The 24,813-nt window shown below is 39.0% G+C and overlaps 1 protein-coding gene across 3 annotated transcripts in view; it reads right to left on the reverse strand.

Annotated features, from left to right (window-relative positions):
- ANKFN1 (ankyrin repeat and fibronectin type III domain containing 1) overlaps positions 1–24,813 on the reverse strand; it is a 527,248-nt gene that overhangs the window by 213,853 nt on the left and 288,582 nt on the right. For all 3 annotated transcript variants that reach the window (XM_036222287.1, XM_036222289.1, XM_036222288.1), the window contains one exon: positions 11,532–11,572. In XM_036222287.1, the coding sequence (XP_036078180.1) occupies positions 11,532–11,572 (41 nt within the window). The remainder of the gene's footprint in view (positions 1–11,531; positions 11,573–24,813) is intronic.

Consider the following 24,813-nt stretch of genomic DNA (forward strand, 5'->3'; position numbering starts at 1 on the left):
CCTGGCAAAGGCTCACTGAGGGGGAAGGTGGGGAACATTTCTCAAATGATTGAGCTGTTATTTTATTTTGCTTTTTGCTGAATATTATACAGTTAAATTTGCAGATTGCAAAAAAAAAAAAATGGACCACTGAGAATTTAAAATACAAAAAGTCCTTTTTTGGAACTATACCCAGCAAATTTCAAGAGGCTACGAACAAGTAAAAAATTAGCAATTGTTTGGCAATTCAGATATTTGGGAATCTTAGGGAGCTTGAGCTCTTTACTCTTCACTCCCTGCCAGTACTCTTGTTAGAACTATAGATCTAACTATTCTACTTAGGTCCTCTGGACCAGAAATGTTCGGCTCTCCCCTGGTGGCTGCACGCAGTCGGCCCGCATTCGTGAAATGACTCAGCATCTAATTTATAACTCCGTCCCCCCCCCCCCCAATAACAATGTAAAGATGAGTGGTAATACTACACACTCATTCAACTTTTTCAGGACCTGGAATTGAAAAAGCCTCTCTGAGCCAAGTAATTCCATTTTGCCCTTAGGCTGCTGGGCCCTAAAGGTTTGGGAGCTCTTATGATGCAATGACTCAGAGTCATTGAAAGAGTCTTCTCTGGGCACATGACTTTGGGTGCCAAGCACACAGGGAAGGAGGCTGAGAAATCTTGATGAAGATACCAAACCAGGAAAAATGATTAAAGATGATCTCTCCTCAGTTTGGGGCACAAGTTATGAAAGAAGGTGTTACTCTTCTCATCCTCTCCTCTGGATTATGATGAGCTCCTTGAGTACACAGGGATTGTCTGTTTTTATTCATGTATCGTATCTTCAACTAGCATACCTAATGCAGACACTGCATTAGGTATGCTAGTTGAAGACACGTGTGATACACACTTTAAAAATGAATATGTGGACGTGTAGAGATTATGGAGGAGAGCCAATCATGTGCACAGTAGTTTAAGTTGCCATTCCATTCCTGCCGCACTGCCATGTTATGTGTGTGCCACTCAGAACCCCCTTCCAAACAGCATTTCCCTTCCTGCTTTCTTAGCTACCACCTCCGCCCCATTCTCGATCTTTCAGGATGGCTTAAGGCTGAACTCCGGGGCCAAGTGACCTCATCATGTGGTTCAATGAAGTTTCATTGGACTGAAAATATAGTCAAGGGCACTGAATTACGGAACGTGATAATTATATCGGTTTTAAGTTTTAATAAAAAAACATAACATTCTTTAAATACCCCTATATGCAATTGGAGATTAAAACTGTAATTCCAGATTTACGATTTATGTATGAATGTACAATCCCTTAATTACAATCAGTCAATCTATACATCTGAGAGCTTCTTGAGGTATCTATCAAGTTCTAGTAAGCCACACCCAAATAACATCATACTTTCTAATCTTTGTCCAACTATATCAGAGAGTATGTCACCTCAGATCAGAATGTGTCCCTATTTTGCCACTATTGTGGTCCTTCTCACAGCACTGGATCCTCTTTCTTTCCTGTCTTTGAGTGGATGAGTACCCAAATGGCGACATTAACTCACTGTATGATCCCTTCCAGTTGATTTGATTGTCTTATTGGCCCTCGGCCTCCTTGTTTGAGCTTTGCCTCTTATTAGCCTCATTCCCATTGCCACGAAGTATCTGACCTCATCCACTGGACACCAGCATTCATGTTCTGTCCTTGCTCACTGACCTCTTAGCTTTGAATCTCTGCTGTCTGAATCACTTAGATTCTGGAAGATGGTCATTTGAGTCTGTTCCATCTGAATCTGACACAATAGTGTTTAGAGGAAAAAAGATTAAATGAGAAAGATTCAACTGGTTACCACCCATCAAATTTGGAGGTCTAGTTGCAAAACTCCCTAGATAGGTTCATAATGATTATCAGTTAGATTAGCACTTTCCATTGTTTGGCTTCTTTCATTCAACTTTGTTTGAGATTTATTCATGTGGTTGTGTGTGGTTGTAGACTCTACATTCTCATTGCTGTATACTATTTCGCTGTGTATACATTGCAATGCATTTGTGTGGGGTACGTACATCAGAATGAAACTGCTAAATTATAGTGTATGTGTATGTTCATTTGTAGTAGATAATGCTAGTTTTCTGAAGTCACTGTACCAAATGTCTCATCTAGCAGCAAGGCGTGAGAACACGGTCACTCTACACCCTCACTAACACTCAGAATTTTCTGTCTCTTGTTGTAGTTATTTGGTGGATGTCATTCTCTTATCTTTATTTTGATCCAAGTATCTGGGGGTATATGATAGAAGTTCCTTGGAGGTACTTTAAACTGGTATCTCTTCATGATCTGGCAGTTAGATTTTATAGTGTCTTTTATATAGCATTGAGTCTCTCTCTCAGTCTGCCTCTCTCCTTTTAAAAGACACAATGCTTCGTAAATCAGGAATAAAGGTACTTTAGTCATTTTAAGATTATTTTAGCCTTAAAATTAAATTAACACGAAGACACAATAATCTGGTGCTTCTTTTTAAAATTAACTCTAAAATAATAAATAGACTGAATTCTAAAACATACTCTAGCTCTGAGACTTTACAGATCACACTGTACCAACAAATTGTTCTATAATTTCTATAATGGCCATTGATGAAAAGCAATAATAGCTGACCTTAAAGCAACCTCTATGTTTGCTTTGATGCCTTAAAATCCACTTTAACCCCACTGTAGGGTAAAGGCTACTCAATCCTACATGCACAATGGACCCTGGTTTCATGTGTATAATCATGGACATGAACAAGAGAAATATAGGATATATATATTCACTATCTTCATGAGTCTTTCAGAACTGGGAAAACATGATTAATTCACACGTAAAAAAACAGAGACTCATGAGTATATATTCAATTATTAAATAAGATGCTCTTATTATAATTGCTAGAGTCATTAATAATATTATTGCACTGTATTATAAATTTTTGTTTGTTTCCCATTCTAGACATAAGTTCCATGAAGTGGAGACTGCACCAATCTCCTATATTACTGTATTTTTAATGCTAGTATACAGCCTGTATAATACAGCTTTTAATAAATATTTATGAGATTAAATTGATAAAAGACAGAGATAGAATAAGTAGCCAGGGAAAATGATTAAAATTTTGGTAGACAGAAAAGAAAAGGAGGGTTCTCTGGGCAGAGAGCTTGAACCAGCTTTATCTATTATTTCCTTTTATTGTTATATTTCTATGTACTTATAATTCACATAATTATCTTAATTCATTCCCTCAGAAAACCATATACTTTTATGAGACAAAATGAAATAAATCAAGTATTCAAAAAATATAGCTTTGTTCACAAACAAAATAATTAACAAATAAATTAGAAAAACAAAGAGAAAAGTGGAGGGGTGAAGCCCTCCATCTGAGTTTCAGACTGGAATCAAGACAAGGAAGGACTAGAATCAGAGATGGTTAGGAGTTCGGCACCTATAGTTTACTGGGGATTCCAAATGCTTGATATCAAGTGGGAATCTGAAGCTAGCCTCACTGCTTAAAATCAGAGGGTAATATGGGTCTTCCCAGCTTGTCAAAGGAGGAACAAAAAGGTTGTCACCTGTTGCCCAGGAGTACAATTGTGGTCTAGGGAGGCTGGAGAACACACTCAGCTTTGTAAATAGTAACTGAACCAAATGTCTCTGCTTGGGGGGTTGGACCTTGTGTATTTCAATATCACCATGGAAGAGGAGCATAAGTCCCTGTTAAAGATTTGGCTGGACTGGGAGTCCTGGGTGGGGAGCTGAGTAGAGGCAACAGTACAAGCTTTAGATAAAGAGGGATGAAGAGAGTAGGATGGAAGAAGGGAGAGAAATAGAGGAAGGTCTCAAATAAAAATAAATGGACATTAAAGCACGAGAAAACTCAATGCAAGACACATGTAAAGAAGCAAGTAATGACAAAAAAGAGAAAACTATAGGGAATTCTCCTAAGTGAACATAAATGAAAAAACTTAAATAGAATATTTGCAAATTGAATATCAATGTATTTTTAAAGACCACTGTAGAGTAGAGTTTGTCAAGAATGCAATGATAGTTCAACATGAGAAAATCCATGAATATAACGTATCATGTAGAGTAAAGGAACACACCATATTCTTATCTTAATAAATGCAAAAAAAATACTTGATAAATTTTAACACACAATCTTTTTCTTTCTTCTTTCTTTCTCTTTCTCTCTCTCTTTCTTTCTTTCTTTCTTTCTTTCTTTCTTTCTTTCTTTCTTTCTTTCTTTCTCTCTCTCTCTCTCTCTCTCTCTCTGTCTCTCTCTCTCTCTCTCCCTCCCTCCCTTCCTCTCTCTCTCTTTCTCTCTTTCTTTTTCTTTCTTTCTTCTTCTTCTTTTTTAAGGCATTAGCTACAGATAATGGAACCAGATGTTTCCAACTGAGAATCTCCATTCATATGCTGGCTAGTGGCCTACCAAGTAACAAAGACCTGAGCCATATGGGTTTATGAAACTGGTGTTTGGAATGGATGTGGAGTCTCCAAGTAAGAAGTAGAGCTAAAATGTTCTCTCCTCAATGTCTGTGCTTGCCATTTTGGGCCACATACAATCTGAGGAGTAGATGGACCTGGTGTATAGAAGTAAGAGACATCATGAAGCCCCGAAAGAAGAGAGCATCCCTGGTTCTTGATATCCCATCATTTTTGATGGAGATTTCCAATTCAAATTAGTGTAAAGTCCAACTAAACTTTATTTCCTGTTTATGGATTTCATTAAACAAAATCTTCACTCTCTTTTAACTTGAGCTTCTGACTGTCTCCTAAAAACTTGTTTAGAAAAGATATAATGATAGAATCTTTAAGTTATTAATCAATACTAAAGGTGAAAGGCTTCTGAAGACTTAAGAGACAGTTTTTGGTCTTTGGTAAGACTCTAAAATAGATTTTAAAAATAATTTGTAACTTGGGAAAAAATTAACTTGTAAACATTCGCAGCTGTATTCCAATCTCTCCCTCCCCCTTCTTCCTACTGCTATCAAAAGATGAAGGGCCAGTGTTACACCACAGATGGCTCATACCAGTTTGCAAGGGGAAATTGTTAGATTTTCAGGAATTTGTTGCTATTTGTTAAATACAGCCATTCTTAAAAAGTAAATTATATAAACTTACAACAAAATACCTTGCATTAAAAACAAAGGTAAAAATACTTAAAATTCATCACTTCTTACTTGTTCTATAACATTTTATTGTTACCTATGCTTCTGAGATTGTTTGCATCTACTGTATCCGTATGGTGGAAATACCATATAAAATTACTACACATCCCTTGCTATGCCCATGGTAGAAGTATCTACATCACATAAATCAATAAACATTACAAATCAAGGCTTGATTTATTATCTTGTTGATTGTCTGGATTTTAAAAAGTGATATAGCAAAAATGAGTGTTGTGTCCATAGCTGTTATATTGCAAATAGTACAGAAACTTGAGGAAATAGTTCATAGAATTAAAAAACTATTATCTAACTCAGTAAAGAAGTTGTTCATGTTATTGGTAAATGAGCGGATCTGTCTCATACATCTTTGCTGCTTCACTTTTGTCTTACTCACTAATCTAAATAAAAATATCAACCATGTTTATGTGTAAAGTACATTTACTCATCAGTGGCTGGAGATACAGGAGTTCAGCAAAAATCAGTGAAAGTATTCTATGAGTTGGCTATATGAAATTTACAAGAAATGGTATTATATATTTTATTATTTATAAATTTATGCTACACTATTATATCAGTAAAATGTACTCTATATATATGTGTGTGTATACACATATATATATAGTAAATTTCCACCCCCCCCCCCCATAAGTAGCCCGGAAGGGCCACATTGAAATTACCTAGGAGATAAAACTGTGGGAGACAGAAGATAATAGACAAGTAATTTATTAATCCTGGAGAATTAGGCATGATTAGGAGACAAGAGGTGAGGAACAAAGCAACACGAGCTAGGAGAAAGAGAGACGGGCAAGATTTTGGAGCAGCTACAAAAGAAAATCTTTTGTATATTTTGTTATGAAATGTAGTATAATTCCCCTTTGAGAGACTTTAGTAAAAATTTACATTGTTTTCACTTCTTTAAATGTTTGTATTTCTTTTGAATGTATACCTAAACTTAGCTGGGCCATGAAGCAGTTGAATTATATTTAAGTTACATAAGCATTATTGGTAAAATTATTACTTGGAGTCAAAATTGGTTCACTATGAACAAATTATGCCAAACTTGCCTTTGTTCTTCTTAGGATATGGTAGTTACCCTAGCATATCTTGAGAATAATAATAAAAACACCAATAATACAACTATCGTGACTATTAATTATTGTTTTTACATTATTGGTAGGTGTTCTGTATTTTTACATGGATTAATTCACTTACTCATTACAACAACCTTATGAGGCAGGAACAAATCATTTAATATCATCGTTTTACATATCAGGAAACAGACCTAGAGAAGTGGAGTAAATTGCTCTAAAGCCCATAGCTAGCAAAGTCTAGTAAGATTAGAATCCGGGCAATCTAGCTCTAAAGGTTGCACTGTTATTGTGTTAATGGTGCTAATACTACAAAATTGCCAAGCATTAGCAATAGGGTTTAACAGTCATCTTGTTCTTAGTTTCTAAGAACTAACATCACTGATTTCACTGACGTCAATCTAAATAAAGATAGCTCTCTGTCATGGTGTTGGTAAGCTGCCTGTATCTGATTTCATTAACCGATTTCATAAAAACATTTATTAAGCATCTGGCTGTTCAACAGAATGTCACAGACATTTCAGGAGAGACAAAGATGAATAAAACATGATTCTACCTTTGAGGAGCTTAAAATACAGATATTCACTTATTTTTTCTATCAGTCTCTTGAATGAAGTCAGGAGGTGGATCAAATATGTCATAAAACTGAGACAAGATTTAAAATAATTCAAATTCAAAAAGCTCCTAACGGTTTTCACTAATATTCTGAAACTAATGAGTGTCACAGGGATGAATGTAAAGGTTTATGCTGTATTCAAAACCAAGTGCATAAACATAAGACTGGGGGAAAAAAAACAAAACCCTGCTTTTATAGCAGCTTTTTTATAATGTATCTCGAGGTTTTAGGATTATCCTCAGTATGGAAGTATTATTAAAATTTGTGACGTGCTCTTAGGTGATAGTAATGGAAATAGCATTTCCAGAATGGAGGTTTGTGTTTTTCGCGGGGCGCTCTGCAACAGTCAGCTAGCTGCCTTGGCTGGATTCTTTTCAGTTCCGGCTGTAACATTTTAGGAGGGCCACTGAAAAATGTGACTGGGACAAATGGAAAAGGATAACTAGACCAAGTCATATGAAGAATGGCCGGAGGGATGTTTAGCCTGGGGAAGGACAACTCAGAGAGTATATGGGATCAGATTCCAAAATATTTGGAGGGTTGTCATGTGTTAGAAGGATTCAACTTCTGAGCTGCTCAGAAGGTAAAACTAACACAAACCACCTGAAGGTTATCTCAGGTTAGCAAAAGAAAGTTCAAAGTGTTGAACTATTATTAAAAGTTGGATTGGGCTTCCATGAGCTACAGAAAGGGATCCTAAAGGGGGTATTGTGAGGAGGATGGTTTGGGGTGGGCTGTTGAACTGCCTCATGTTGAAAGTATCTTCTAAAATTAAAATCCCATGATTTATAATGGCATAACACAAACAATTCCCTTAATCTTCAAAATACACAGAGGAAGATCAGATTTTCCCCTAAACATGCGAAAATTATACAATTAACATGAGTAGCAATTATCTCGATATTCCTGGTAGAAGCAAAAGAAATGGTGCATTTAGGTCATGAAAAGAGAAGAAGGAAGTGGCCTGGGCAATTGCCTTTATGCATAGAAAGCCTGGGAACTACAGGCATAAATCCTGGGAATCTACTCCGTAGAGAACAAGGAGCTGTTTTGATATAAAGCACAGAGAACGAATATGAACAGAGAATGAATACAAGGTTTTTGCTGGATGCAACTTTAAATCCTTCAGCACAATGCCTCACAGCCGTAAAAAAGCAAACACAAGTCAGCAAAGCCTTTCCAGAGGTGATGAATAGAAACAGAACAAAGTACTCTTGCCTAGATAAATGCCACACTGGTGCATTGCCTCTGCAGTGCGGGCCACAGACCTCCCTCTGCAAAAAGCATTCAGCCCTGGGGAAGAGGAAGAGAATGCAACCAGAACGAGAGTAAAAATTCTGGCACGTGGATCTTCAGGTAATTTACACGAACCAAATTAATGTAATTGGCAAGCGGACACCTAGAGTACTTAGAGAGAATCCCACCAAGGCCAGAAGAAGCCGAAGGCAGCCAGAACAAGAGACTGCTCTAGGCTTTCTGAATACAGGAAAAAGGAAGAAAGAGGTTGAGAATGCAATCCAGACAAAGCTTGGTGAAGAGTCAACAGTTACGGAGGACAGATCTTCGCCTAGCCGATGAAAGCCTCAGATAAAATCCCAACCGCACCACACAATTTATTAAAAGTTGTTTCTTTCCTACTAACCAACCAGCTTCCACTAATCTCAAGCATTCTTTTTGACTTATTTCATTAACATTTCCTTCTTTTTTTGGAGTGGTCAGAGCCCCAGGGAAATCTCTCTCTCCTCCTCCGCACCCCCACCCCCAACCAGTGGGGCATTGAATGAGAGCCAGAGTGTTGTCTGTGTAAAGAGAAATTGCAAAACCACAAATTGCAGAAAACAGTTACTGCCAAAAATCGAAAGGAACACACAATATCACCATGCCTCTTAAAAAGCAATTGCGCATTTTACAGGCCTCTGGATAATTCAGGTTTGTTTGGCAACTTTCTCACCCATACCACCCAGAAGACAATTCTCTTCTACCAGAAGCAGTGGTCTTAAAGAAAATGTGTGGTTGAAAAAAAACGAAATATGTGGGTTCAAGTCTTTCCAGGGGCCCAATTTGACCCAATATAGCTCTATGTTCTTCTATTGTATAGTATTGATTTTAAGGCCCAAAGTTTGCCGTCAGAGTTCCAGGGACTGTCACTAAAACAGAGCAAGCCTCCAATAATCTAATAATTCCTTAAACACATGAAATCTTTCTGAAACGTTATTGTCTGTGATTATCGCAGCAATCCTTTGATGGAACAGGGAAAATGTTTTCCTTTTGCCTCCAGCCTCCCTCAATAAAGATACTTAGAAACGGAGGGGTTAACTAACATTCTCAAAATCATGCCATTTCTGAGGCAGCGATGTGGGCTCACAAATGAGCCTTCTGATTCTGAGTCCTGAGTTCTTTTCCATCACCCGCCCTTTTTCTCCACAGGGGCATATCTATGTCTTCCTGACTTGGCTAAGGCTGTCCTCCATCAGTGGTGCTGCGATTTTACGTGGCTCGTACACATTTCCAGGTCCTTTACTTGGAAAAGCCTCCTGCCATTCACTGCTGATCAAGGCCTGCCTGAATGGAGCGCTGATTAGGTTGTTTTCCATTTGCATTGGTTGTATAATGCAATCATCCTTAGGACACAATGTCAGCTCCAGAAGGGCTGACCCAGTTTGGCTGCCAAAATGAACCCAAATCACAATTGCCTGGTGACCTTAATGTGTTTCCACAACTTCATGGGTCAGACCAACTTTCTACCAGTTGCTCAGAGATGACAGAAAGAGATGTGTAGACCCATTTTGTTTGGATGGTGTAAAATCCTAGTGCAAACTTTCTTCTCAGAATATTTAGTAATAAAATAGCTCCCCAACCACTTTGTATGTCCTGGAGGAAAAAAATGTGAAAACAAAGAGATCACAAATTCACCCGTCCAAGGTGAAATAGCTGGCCTCCCCTGTGGGCACCCCATCTTGAGGTAATTGTCATGTATGTGTTTATAGTTGCATATTTGTGTATAATGATTTTTGCATGTTGATTTAAACTGTTCTTCATTTAATTTTCATCAGGAATGAATACCAACTGTCTTTTAGTGTTTAAAATTAAATCATTAAAAAGCAGTGGTAAACCTAAATAAGCAGAAACAGTGTGATAATGATCTACTAAATATGAATATACATGAAAGTAAACATAGGCAGTTTCTCTCGAATGGTTTCTATGTTCAAAAGAAAAACTAGAGTCAAAAGTTAACATTTGTGCAAATAAAATGCTAGTGATAACACTGCTCATAAAATCTAACATGACTTTATTGGTAAAAGCTGCTTAAAATATTCATAACATGCAGGTGTCTTGATAATGCAATAAAAACTAAAGCAATATAATACAGAGGTTGACATTTAAAAATATTCCAGTGAATGTGTAATAATTTGACATAAAATTCAAATGGTTTTAAGGGTGACTATTTCTTGTGCTAAATGTTTGAATATTTGCTGTATTGCACTGGGATCAATTTTTCTAGAGAGAAGTGGAAAACATCATCCAGGAAATCAGTAAAAAGTTTTTCTAAGTTGTTCTTGCAGTTCAGCTGAACACATAGTTCCGCCCCCCCCCCCCAGAGACTGAATGTTTCTCAAAAGAGAATTTATTAGAACATGTATAATAAGTATAATTCCAGTGAGCCCTTTAGGTTCTCCTGGGTCCAACAGTGTCTAGCTAAATGCTTCAGTGACGGCTGAGATGCATTCTCCATTGAGAATTCTGTATGAGCCAGGAGCTGAGAGTTGATGTATACTCCCTGGCTTACCTGGCTCACCCTTCTATTGTACAGTTATCATCTCTTGCTTATCTGTAGTGACAAGCAACTCACTACCTTTTAAACTGCTTTTGAGTAACTAGAATCTTTATATTGAATCTACATTTGTTCCAGGTTTTTTGAATTTAAGTATTATCGGTTTTTCCAAAGACAAATGGAACTTCATATTTTTTTTGAATAAAATAGTTATAAACTTCATTTTATTAAAAAAATCCTAATTCCTGATCATTCCCAATCATTTAGGCAAAATTCTAAAATACCCAGAACTCCCAGGTCAGACCTGATATAATTTTATTTAGTCCTTAGAACAGAGGGAGTTTATAATTTGGGTATAGACCCTGGGAGTGCCAAGAGTAAAGAAACAATACACAGGAGATTTATTCTAGAAAGAACTCTGATTTACAGAGCGGCCTCAATGCAGTACACACAGGAAGGAATTATTAAGATAACTACCATGCTGTTAAACGTGAAACAGTCTGCGACCGTGAGGAATGACTGGGCAAAGAGTAATAAATTAGTCTGCCCTGGAGAGAACCTGAATATTCAAATGTTTGGTGTCATATGGTTATAATGTCTAAAAGAATACTGCCTAATTTTTTCCTCTGCACTTTTTTTTTTCTTGGCTTTTTAGATGCAATATAAGTCGCAGCCACAATCAAGTTCAGTCTGCTTCCCAGACGGCTTATAAAATGCTCCACAAAGCTATACAAATCAATCGTGTGAAATGTTAGTTCAAATTGTGGCCGCATTCATTGAACCAGACTTTCAAAGTGTAACAACTTGAGATGGGAACCTTAAAGATTAGGACGTTTTAGGAATTATAGCTGAAAAGTAGATACTATTTCAAGGAGGAAATGTACTTACATTTTGCTGCAAGTGAAATGCCTGTTTTTAAAGAGTAGTCTCTGAAACAAAGAGAGAAAAAGAAAGTGTGTTAAATAAAATGTACAGTAACCAATTCAAAATGAAAAAGGCATTGAATTGCCTTTGAAGGTACAGCCACTGACTGAAAAAAATGAGGTCTAGAGATGAAAACATTTATTGGGAAACTTCTTGGAGATACAAAGAGATTTAGCCCAGAAAGAAAACATGTAAGTTCACTGCCATATCTCATTTCATGCTGAACTTCCTGCCCCTGAATATCCTAGAATTTCGAGATCAGTCGATGCTCACTTTGTCTCCCAGGTCTGAGCCTGGTGAGAGGAAATAAGAGGAGTCTAGTACCCAGTTTAATGGCTTAAATTCATCATTCTCTTGCTTCTGGTTTACACTGACTTTGCACCTTGTTCTCTTAGGCTCAGTTCTGACACATTGTTCTATTAAATGAAACTCCTTCTAAAAATTATGATTTTCTCAATTCAAGCTTATTGTGATAAGTGGACAAGTTTCTTTTCCAAGAAATAAAGAGCTTTTCTGGGGAGGAGTGGGGGTGGGGAGAGGACTAAAAATGATGCCAGTTTTCTCTTTATTCAAGATGGCAGTGAAAGGAGAGAAACAATTAGACTGTGTCTGTGTTTAAAAGGAGTTTGCCAATTGTGCAAGCAATTATTCAGTGTGGCAGCCCACCAGACAATTCAGCTTGCTTCCAAGTCCATTTCTATCAGAAGCGGGGGTTATATGCAAAGGGCTGCTTTTCAGGGTAGTAGATTTAACTGAGGCTGTTAGGTAAGTCCCCATGATTGATGTGAACTACCCGTATTCTGAGATTCAGATGGTTCCAGGTCATCTCCAAGAGTGAACACTCAAGTCATGGTGTCCTCAGACCTACGGACAGATCTTGCCAGGCCACCCACATGGATCTGGATAAGTCAGGTCAGTCACTTCAGTGAATAATATTTTTCCAAGTTCTGCCATTTTTGATAATAACGTGACTTTGGCAAATTGCTAGAAATAACGATAGTGGCTATTTCAAAGAATTGTTGTAAAGGTTAGATAAGATAATACATGTAAAATAGTGGCATAAAGCTGGCTCACAGTGGGGACTTGATAAATGCTTCTTGGTCTTGTTACTGCTATTTTTATGATTATTATCAGAAGGCCAATTTGAAAAACCAAGTAAGAAATGATAAGTCCATGAAATTGGAGCTAGGAAGATAGCAGTGGAGACATATCTCCATAAGATATCTCTGTTCTTGGCAGTAAAAACCATAACATTTTCCCAAAATTCTCTCCCAGGCTGCCTTCCTCCAATCTTCACTCTTCTTACTGCTGAGTATAACTGAGATCAACATCCCACATAGGAAAATCCCTAAACATTTTAGCAAGCCACTTTGTTGCTCATTTGCTATCTGTAGAGATGGTGGCGGGTGGGGCTCCTAGCCTTACAAACTGCTAAATTATTGAACTGCTGGTCCCAGGAAAAAAAGAGATAATTCTTCTTTCAGACTGCTTTACACAAGTTCTTTACTCAATACATTTTTTGTTGAGCTGACTTTTTTAGATGGATCCTATGATGTGACTCAATAAGATGTCACACGCATCACTGGCTGAAAGGAATTGGGGACATTGCTCTGACCACCCACTGGCTGACATACATTTATTTTTCTCCAGCTTTCACCCCTCCAGACAAGCATGTGAACTGAAAGTTCCTCTGAAATTGTGTCCCCTTCATCTTCTTTGAGGAACTTGTTGCTAGAAAACAAATTTAGAGTACTCCTACCTCCTGAGAAGTTTTCATGACTGCCTCAGATAACAGGTTCTTCCTTAGCCATGAAAGTATTATTACAAAGGACACTATCTTTTACTTCATAGTTTCACTAGAAAAGGGCTCTTCTTTTAGGCAACCATTTCATAGCGATATCATTGATTAATTTGAAAACTATTTAGAACTGTCCTTGAGACTGTATGATTAGCTACCTAATGCAGCGGCACCAATCATTTTTCTTGGGGTACAAAATAAATACAACCATCAAGTCCAATGTGGAGGTGAGGTCTGACAGGCCACAAAGGAACATAAAACTTACCCTTGCTTTTCTAAGCCTATTCCCACATTAGAAAAAAAACCCCTCAATTCTTAAAGAAGAAAGTCCTTAAAATTATTAATTAATTCATTTGCTAAATTTTTGCCAAGTGCCTGATACGCGCTAGACACTGTGCAAGGCCATGACAATACATTCTCTGCCCTCAGGATAATGTCTGTCTGCTTGGAGAGAGAACTAGATGATTTTGAGGGAGCACGTGATGGTGCAATGCAAAATTATAAGGTGGTCAGGGAGGAGGGCAGGTGGTCTTTGATGTTCCAATCTAGAAAGAGAAATCAGGGAAGTAAAACTGGGGAAGTGTTAAGATGATATCTGAAGAAAAATCATATTTAATAATAACAGCTAACACTGATGAGTGCTTAATGCATCAGGAACTGTCCTATGTGCTTTTCTATGCTCTGATTCACTTATTATCATAACAATCCTAGAAAGGCACCATTCTTACCCTAGGGTCTGAGTTAAGAAGGCAGATGGGGAGTGTGGACCACACCAGGCAATGGGACATCATTGAGGGCCTTAGGCAGAAGAAACTGGCTTCTTCATATATTTGCCTTATTTTGTGCATGCTTCAGTACAGTCCATTCTTCGGCCAGATAGGAGACTTTGAGGGATCATGGATGGGGATCTTCTGCTATTAGTCCTGGATAACTTTAGTGAGGGAAGCCTATTTCCTCTGCTCCTACCATGGGGAGATGTGAGGTACATCTTGCTTCTCTGCCCTGTACCTAGAACCTCTGGGCCACCCTCAGAAGATGGGCACGTGGTAGCACCTGTGCCTAATTCAGTAGCCAGATCCCAGTGGACTAGACCTTGTCCAGAGTCCCTGGATACCTTCTTTGGTCTCTTTGTTAGGAATCTGGTCTCCTATGCTCTGATGGCCACGGGGATCTGTTAGCTGATGGTCTTGGAACAACTGATCTCTGGGCCGAAGCGTTCAACCTAGGGAGTCTCTGCACCACTCATCTATCTCAGCTTCTCGCCCTGGTCCTTACGGCTGACCCTGTCTGGTTACGATCTGTAACCTACAACTGATGTTCGCTTAAAAATAGACTATTTAATAATTTTGAATGTTCCATATGGCCATTAGGTATATCTGGTTTATGTTGTTTGCTAGTTAAAATTTTTACAATATGTAAAAAATTGTATCGATGCAAGCATAACTGTTTGAATAATGTAACACATGTAGTCAAATTTCCTTTATACTTGTTCCTCTCTATAATACACTATAAGCTAGTTCCTATAAGTCTAAGATGATAAATTTTGAGATAAAGTGGCTGCCACTTTCTTATTCTGAATATTGAACGGATTCTATTTTATGTTAATTTTATTTGCTCATTGCTATGGTAAGAATACTTATTCTCTATTCCACATATTCCCAGTAGCACTGGGAACCGACAGTCTTTTAAATTACCTGGGAATTAATTTAAGAATGAACTGATGCAGGTTTTATATAAGGTAGAATATGCCAATTATCAGGCAGTCATGGTATGTTGTGAATGGTGGATCTCCTCTTCGCTTTGGTCAGATAGATATTCTTTAAAATCAGACTGTGTGCTGCAGCCATAGAAATCTGAAGCTGGGAGTCCAGGGGGCTCTGCCCAGGGCTCCCACTCTGGAGACAGAGGTAATGCTATCAGAGCACCAGGAGATCGAGTCTTGGTTCTTCCACTGACCTTCAGTGTGGCCCCCAGCCAGTTATTTAACCTGGTGTTTTTAATGCTTGTGAAAGCACACATATCCCTGTAGAATTTTCATGTACCTCAATGTCTTTGTCTATAAAGTGCGCATAAAAGCAGCACTCGTACCTCTCCTAAGATTGTTGTGCTTATTGGAAGTATGATGCATATAAAGCACTTGGCAGGGACCCTGCCCATTTTAAGTGCTTTACAAACCATAGTTATGGTTGTCTTTACTGAGTATGAACTGAAAAATTGCTGACCAAGAATTGTACTTCCCATTTGAATCAAAATATTCTGCATTAGTTCTTTAAATGGTTACAAAACATGCCATCTCCAACTTCTTTTGCCTCTGACTTTAGGTCTCGATTTTTACTGAAAGTGGGCTTTTTAAAAAAAGTCATTGTAGATTGCTTTTTCATGATTACTAATAATTTTGCTCACAGTAGTTTTAAAATTTTGTTTGTAGATTGGTTTTTCATGATTACTAATAATTTTGCTCACAGTAGTTTTAGAATTTTGTTTTTGCCCCTAGGGTTTAAGAATTTTATAAACATTTCTAATTGCTTTTCCTATGGTATTGGAATTCCACTGTTTTTTTTTCTTCCTCTTAGTTTTGACTCTGTGCTTTTTCCTTGCCATGTTTACTTATAAATATTTGTGTTTTAATTTCTTTCTAGCTTTTAAACAGTTAAAAAAATTTTAATTAAATAAACAGAAAATTTGGAAAATCCAAAAGAGCACTAAAATGAAGTAAAAGAGTTCACAGGCTCATCGATTTATTTTGAAGCATAAAAAGGGGTGATCATCTTGCCCAATACCCTAGCCCCATTTTCCAGAGGTCATTACTATCAATAGTGTTACGGTATCATTCTGAATGTTGTGAAAACACACATACATAAGCATACCTCTACATATACGTATATATTGTTAAACTTTTTTCAGCAAAAAACAAGGTCATGTTATATAATTTTCTATTATATGCTTTTATTCTCTTAATATTTTTGTGGACATACACTCCAAATCAGTATATGCAAATGTTCTCATCTTTTTAAGTGACTAAATATAAATTTATGGACATGCCTTGTTTATATAATCAATCTCATATTGATGAACATTTCAGTTTGAGATTTTTTGCTATGATGGTGAGCTTGCAATGAAAAAGCATTTCGAACATTTGTTTTTAGACTCATGCTCTTATATTGTAGGGTAGTTGTTAGAATCAGGAGCACTTTATAATAGGGTATATGCAGCTTAATATTAGATAGAGAGTCTAAATCACTCTTCAGGAAGGTTGAACCTATTCGCCCTCTACCAACGACAGGACTCATCCTCCAAATGTGTCTTTTACTTTGCACTCATAATTTCTATCTCTTTGAGGTTTTCCTCTTCATGTGATAATTCTTCCATCTGAGCTTCAAAATACTTAATTCAGTTTTCAGCAATGTTTTTGAGCTCCAAGAACTTTTTTTTCCCCTTGGATTATTCCTTTATGATAACTTCTCTAGTCTCCCTAGGAATTTACATAATTTTTTTAGAGTTCTTTTTATTTCTTCCTTTACGAATACTTCACAAAGGGCCACCTGTTCTGATTATGTCATTTTTTTCCTCTTTCAAACTGCTGAGTCGCCTTTAATGTTTTGTGCATTTCCTCTCTCCACTGTTCCCTGTCTGCACACATCCAGATTTCCTGACCTATAATATAGGAGGGGTCCTCAGCTCATATGCAAGTAGGTTGTTGGGGACTCCTAAGAAATAGCTGGTCTGCAAGTGGTGAGAGGTAAAGAACCTTTTCCTGGTGAATGGGCTGGTAGGCTAGGGCTCTTTGACTGAGAGGTATGGGAGAGGCCTCCAAGTTCTCAGCCTCCTTCTGGCAAAGGAAGAGTATAAGAGTTCTCCTGAAGTTACATATGATTGACGTGTTCTTTACTTATGGTCTTCTCAAAAACAAAACGCTAAGCGACAGCAACCAATCCAAAAATGACTCCCAAACAACAAAGAAATTTCTAAGCTGCAGCCAAGGTGACATGCCAGACCACGCACAGAGTCTCATCTATCGAGGATAAGGACATTAAGAATTCACATAAGCATAACACCCTCAGGAAGCGTGTCAATAATATTATGAGTTGTACTGTCTTGCAAATGGGAATATTTTGGCAAAATAATTTTATTGTACATGCTATACAAATATGCTCATTATCAATAATGATAATGTAGATGGTCTTTTTTTGGCCAATATGTATTTATTTATTGAATATATATATCAGATATTTAAAATATGTCCTAGGTGTTAGACATATAACACTGGCAAAAACATGGTGGTTATTTTATCACTAAGGTGTTTGCAGTGTCTATTGCATGAGATACTTATTCCAGGGAGGGGTAACATCCCAAGTTATGCGAATGCTTCTTGCCAAACACTTTGAGGGACAGACAGGCTTGTAGGTGAATGGCCTAGAGGATCACCTAGAGAAGTGACATCAGAACTGAGATTCCAAGATGAAGAAATGTGAGCTAGAAGAGGTGGGGAAAGGCATTCTCGGCAGAACAGCATGTGCAAAGGCACCGAGGCAGCGTCTAACCCAGGTAACACTAAGTAACTCAAAATAGCTAGACCAAAGAATTCCACATGGAAAAGTGGCCAGACATGTGGAGGGAGATAAGAAAGAGTTAGTCAGATCATTCTATCCAGATAAAGAGTTGAATTTTATTCTGAAAGCTAAGAAGGGTATTTAAAGGTTTCTAAAATAGCGGAGAGGTGTGAATGGATTTGTTTTGTCAAAAACATCACCCTGGTAGCAGTCTAGCTATGGACTGCCGGGAGGTTAGCTTGGAAAAGAAATGAGTAGTTAGGAGGAGTTATTGACCTGATCCAGATATTGGTGTCAAGGGATTGAACTAAAGGAGAAAGGTTAAATAGGTAGAGAGAGGGAAGGAGAAAGAGAGAGGGGGATTAGGGGATTTTGGGGGAACCGGGTGGGTGACATAAGTCATTTAGAGAGATGTGAAATACGGAGGAGACAAAAGGTTTGGACTGAACCTAATGACTCTCTAGGAGGCTGAATTTGGGTTAGAAAGAATGAAAGCCTGAGCTGAAACTGTAGCCAACATTTAGACTGTTGAATTTGAAGAGCTGTTGGAAGGTGTAACTTAAGATCCTAACAGGTAAATTTGTTAGAGACGATAGTAGTGCTAGGAGCCTAGAGGTCATGCAATCATTCCTCAGGAAACACTAATCTTACCTAGAAGTTCTATACCCCAAATACCCTCAACGGACAAAATGAGTATGAATTAATTTTAAACAAACATAACATAGTGAAAAAAATATTATTTAAAACCCAAACTGGCTGGCTTCTTCTGCCTTCTGCATGGGGATGAACTTACTTATATCAGTGGGACGATACATCTCCATGTCAGGGTTTCTCAGTCGTGGCATTATTAATATTTGGGGTGGGATAATTCTTTCTTGTACAGACTTTCCTGTGCATTCTAGGATGTTTAGCAGCATCCCTGGCCTCTACGCACTAGATGATAGTATTACCCACCCCCCTACCACTCAGTTGTGACAACCAAAACGTCTCCAAACACTGCCATTGTCCTGAGGTGCACTATTGCGATCTGCCTTCCCGTTAGTCCGTTAGTCCCCCGTTGAGAGTCTCTGCTCTGTGCTTTCCCTTTGACAGAATGTGGTGGAATTTGGAAGAACTCTATTAATTCCTTTGTGCCACTACAGGGTGAAACCCAGAGGAGATGGCCTTTTGTTTAGTAGAATATATTAATGAGTATTTGCAAATGCACAGTTAGCCTAGACCTTGAATAGATGGTGTGGGAGAAATTCTGCTATAGAAGAAAGTGAGAGGAAGTGAATTCGCAGAGTAAAGTGAAGGGAGCTTGTTGAGCAGCAGGGAGGCTGATCCCTTACAGAAAGGAGAGCAGTGAGAAATTCCTGATGGCTGGAGGAGGTTGGGCCTTTGATTACAGGAATGCTTAATATGCAATCCTAAACTATTTACTGCTCTGCAGTCTAAGACTCCTCCATTGTCCTAAAGTCCTAAGGGAGGACCTCAAGCCAGTTGTGGCTGTGAGAATGTTATCTCCCAGGAATTTGTAGAGATTTTTCAGTGTGGGGCTTAAAGCTTTTAAGCTTTGTCACTATCCCCACCATTGTCACCTTCTACTCTTTCTTCATATGTTTTCCTTTTGCTTCCTTTTCTTTCATATCTACAGAAAAAACTTTCATTTTTTGAGGTCAATTCCTTTGACCGGAATTACCAGGAAGTTCAATTTCCCTGTGGTTCGCTGAATTTCCGAAGCGGCATGAGGCCAATGATGCCCTTTAGGCTGGACTGGGCAGAGCTCGACGCAGAGAGCGACATCACCGACAATGTGGGATCTTCTCGCCTGATGTCTCTCTTTGTGGGTTAACAAACTGAGGTCCAGAGGACCACGATGCTTTGTTTTAGGAACAGAGTTAGATCTTTTGGCTTTTAGTTCTGTGCTTTTTTAGCAGAGTACACTGTTTAGGAAATCACTTCTCTCTGATTAGTTGACACTAGTATCTAGAAAAACCTCTGGTTTCTGAGTTACCATCTTCAAGGAAATAACCCTGCTAGAATAAAACAAAGCAAAACAAAACAAAAACAAGAAAATAACAACTCTCTCCCCTCCCCCACCCTAAACAATAAAAACTACTTATCTAAGGCTTTCCTCCAAGGATGCCTCAAAGCTCTACTTATACTCACATCTTGCCTCTATGACATTATTAAAATACTATCTGGCTCAGAATATTTTCTACTTTAAAACACGTCTTTTCAAATTTCTATCTCTGTCAGCTGACAATAGAGACTCACAAAACCCATTCATGTCTCATAGGCTACTGTCCAAACCTTATAATTAAATCATAAATTTCTAAGGATTAATTATTCAAATGTCAAAGAGATGTTTTTGGCAAGGGACAAAGAATCTTTCAACTCTGCTATAGATAATAGCCAATCAATGGTCAGTGTTTACATATCTAGCTATCAATTTTAATGAAAAATTTCCTTTGAAGTTGCTTATAAAAATTATGAAGTTTGTACGCATAAAATCTGAAAATCAAACTGAAGTTCTGTCCCACGAAAGGTGACCTCAATTGATGTCACCGTAACATTTCCAAAGGAGAGCAATGGCTCAAATTCTTTATAAATTGGAGCATGAACTCAGGCAAATTCTTATTCATCATTTTATCTTCGGCAGTGTCTAGCAGAACACACAGCAGCTTTTCGATAGGCAATAGTTAAATGGATAAACCTCCAGGCTTCCCCAGCAACAATATCTGTTCACCCAGCAGCCTGCCACACCCATACTGCCTCCATCACCCACGCCTGTGTCCAGGACCAACTATATAATTTGTGAGGCTCCATGCAAAAATGAAAAGGCAGGGCCTCTTGTTCTAAAATGATTGAGAACTCCAAGATGGTGACCACAGAGCAGCAAACTGAGCAGCGTCCTGTGTGATGTCAGAGATGTGCCATGGAACTGGCCTTGTCTGTGCCCATCTAGCTCCCTAGACTTCTGATTCCTTCACACATGCTAGCCACGCCTTCTGTGCCAAGTGAAAATCCACACTTCAGCTGCCCGTAGCCCCCTTTTCTATCTCAGTCAGACCCCTTCTTCTTGGGTCCATGCCCTACCATCTTCCTTGTCTTTGTCTCTTTCCCTGTGATTTCTGGACCCCTGTTCTGGGGTGAGAGAACTCACCTCTGTCTTCACCTCAGTTTACCTCCTCACCTGAATGGAAACTAGGCCTTCCCACCTGTACTGACCTCTACAGCAGAAGCCACTATTTTTTCTGCTTCCAGAGTATACCTGCGAAAAGAGGCAGGATTCAAACTGCCCTTGATCCCTAGTGGCCCCTTCAGACCATTCGTGATGTCGCTCTCGCCCACATACTAGCTTGCACCCCCCTTTCCACATCCTACCCTCTATTATCCACTGCTCTCCCTGGCTCTCTTCTATTTCCCTCTGACTGCAGCCTGCAGCTCCCAGCTTTCCTCTTCTCTTCCACCTTCTTGGTAATTGTAGCGTCTGTACTGATGACCCACCTGGCTCTCTGGCCTCGCAGTTCAGTGACTGCCACAAGGCTGCTGGTCTTTGCTTCCACTTACCCCAGTCAGTCACTGACGTACTTAAAATTGCATATTACCTGGAACTGCTCCACTTATGAGATGTATTTTCTAATCATTGGACAGCTTAGAAAACATGAAAAGCAAAACAAACAACAAGAAAACAAATCAACCAACCAACCACCCAACCAGCCTGCCAATCAGCCAGCCAGCCAACCAAAAACCACAATGCTATCACTCAAAAACATCACTGTTAGAATTTTAACTACTCCTTCCTCAGTCTTTTTTCTATGCCTAGAAAACCAACACTATGAGTTGTGATGAGTCCTATCCACAAAAATAAAGGGTCTGAGTTCGGAAGCTAAGCAGGGAGACTACCTTGAAATACCAAGTGCTGTAGGCGTTAATAATAATAATAATAATAATAATAATAATAATAATAATAAAGGGTATTGGTTTTATCCAGGGTAACAGAGTACAGGTATTTGCCAGGGAGGGCTATTTAAGTGGAAAGCTGAAAGCTGGGGTGGAGCAGCTCATTGAAGGGGAACGGGAAGATCATTGCAGGCAGAAGGCATGGCTTGTACAAAGGTCCTGAGGTAAGAAAGAGCACGTCTTGTTTGAGGACCTAAAAGAAAGCCATCAAGTAAGAACAGGGCGAGATGAATTTTCTGGGTTCAAATCCTACGTTATTTACTTCAGCCTCAATTTCCTCTTCTGTAAACTGGAGATCATATTAGCCTTCCCCTAGGATTTCTGGAAAGATTAACTGTGTTCCTATATGAAAAGCACTAAAAATAGCACCTGGCCCATAGTCAAGCTTTCTTAAAACATGAGAAAGATGTAGACTGTCTAAATAGTCAATGTAGAGGAGAAACGTCTCTTCTGTCTCCCTGTGTCCTCCCGGAAGAGGAGGTATCTACACTCACACCCATGAAGGACAGGTATTGGAGTGAGCACGTCAGGCTTCTCCTCTTCGCAGGATGAGCTTGACTTCCTAGTCTGCAGGAAGGTAGAAATCCACTGGGCCATGTCTCCATAGCAGAGAAGTTTCCTTACTTCAGGCCACTGCTCTTGTGCACACAGAGTTCTGGGTCCTTCTGTAAATGCTGCAAGTCAGATGTGTGCTCTCTCAGGTCCAGCTGTGACTGGACGGGCGAGTCATGTGAGCCTGACGACAGGCTCCAGTCTCTTCAATTCAGAGGAAGGTAGTGGGAAGCCCTGACTTGGCTTCTCCAGTGAGGCTTCCCAGTTACCCTGTGTTTTGAATTTATTGGATGACTTCCCAGCTATCGATCAAGTTGATACTACAATACCCATTTAGTGAAGAAGAGGGGTAAAAGGTTAGAGTCCTGACCCTCAACAAGTTAGTGCACTATCTAGAAACCTTAAAGTTAAATAGAAACATTTCAAGAGCAAAGAACTCAGAGTGGGAGCTTAGATCTTGGTACAGCTATTGTGATTGGCTTTAGCATGAATGGGCAGTGCCAGTCTTTGTTTCTGACTTGCCTCGGCGACGTCAGCTTGCAGGAAATGTGCTGCTGAGGCAGATGTTTGATAATTTGAACTTTGAGTAGAAAAAAAAAATCCAGCTAGATTCTATCCAGAGTAGAGTGAATGAGAGTGAGTGGTTTTGGCCACTCGGTTTAATGCTACGCATTGGGAACGCTAGTTTAACTGATCCGACATGGGATCCTTTTACCTTGTTTGGAATTGCACAGGCCCAAAGGGGTGCTGCGGAAGGACTAGATTTCTGGTTTCTATAGCTTACCCACAGGCTCTTGGGGCTCCCTGCCAATAGTTTCAAATTGGCTTTTTAAATAAAGCTTATTTCTTAAATAAGATATGATTTCTTAAATCCATATCTAATTATGAGATGCATGTAAGGAATCCTGACCCAGACAGCAGTTAAAGAGTTCATTATCTCCTGGCATTCGGCTAGGAAGTATATTTAAAGGGCTGTTTTCGTGAACTATCTGTTTCTGAGATAGATTTGCTTAGAGAGTTAAGAATGGAATTGGCTGAAAACATAGGCTTTGATCTTGCATTTAGAACGAGAGCTCTTAGAAATGAAAGAAAAATGAAGGACGATGCTTTGATTAAGGGCAAGGAAAGGAGTTATTTCTTTAGGAGAAGTGCTGAGATTTAAGATGGTAGGTTGGATAGATATGAACCTGAAGTGTTTTAAATGCTATTAAAGTTGGAGTCTGAAAAGAGGCATGAGCGAGGCTTAAGAAAATCCAACAGAAAATTATAGAAATAAAACAAAGGAGACTAATGCCCCATAAGATGCTTAGATGTGGGAGACCATTAGGAAGCTGCTGAATGAAGGGATGGAAGAGCCATACTGGACGGCTACATGACATTTGGATAAGATGATGAGGGATAACTAGGAAGCTGAGGTGGAATCCTTCAGAGATTGTCATTAGTGCCAAATAACACAGTTAATGCATCAATGAAGCCAGGTTCAGGGGATTGCCATGAGGAACAGCATGTGTTAGTCCTTGAACAGACAGTTCAGGGAGAATGACCTAACCGGCCTTAGGCGAACTGCACCCCAATTTTTAGGGGAACATTTGCAGTGTCTGGAGAGATTTTTGGATTGTCATGATTTGGGGAGAGGAGACTACAAGCTGCTAAACATCCTACAAGGCACAGAACAGCCCCACAACACAGAATTATTTAGTATGAAATATCAATGGTGCTGAGACTGAGAAACTGCCTTAAGGAAAAACAGGCTGGGCTACAACATTTGAGTCCAGATGGAGTCAGACGTGGAACTGATGGGTAGAATTATCCACCTGGGAGAACTAGACATGGACAAGATTTGTTTGAACTATGGATATTTTGGCAGCTTCTGAAATTGCTGACTTCACATCTCTTATTAAGGAGGTTCTCAAAGGATCAAATCTGGAATAATAACATGAAGAAAATAAATGAATGGGGCTGAAAGCAATGAGAAAGAGAAAGGAGGGAAGGCACTGTGACCCGACCGAGGGTACTAGCACCCACATATTAAAAAGTTAGGGAGCCAAGTTAGGACACATGTTATGCTTTTAAAAAGATCTGAGTTGGCTTGAAAAGAGTGGTGAATGAAAGGAAACACTAGAGGCATTTGTTATTGCAATAGGATGCAGGTGGCACAGATGAATGTTCACGCTACCGATGAAGTAGCACAATTTGCTCAAGGTCTGGGGATTTAAAAACCAAGGAAAGGCAAGCCTGGGGATAAGAACGCATGGTGAAAGATGTACTTCCACCTGAGCGTGGCAGCTGCGGTTCTATCATCAACAGCTGTAGTGGGAGGATCTGTTGAGATCAAGTGCCCACTGAGAAAAATATGCAAGCAAAGGAGTTACATCATTTAGAGATAGGTCAACAGCAG

Source organism: Rousettus aegyptiacus, unplaced genomic scaffold (genome assembly GCF_014176215.1).
Source record: "Rousettus aegyptiacus isolate mRouAeg1 unplaced genomic scaffold, mRouAeg1.p scaffold_m13_p_6, whole genome shotgun sequence".
NCBI lineage: Eukaryota > Metazoa > Chordata > Mammalia > Chiroptera > Pteropodidae > Rousettus > Rousettus aegyptiacus.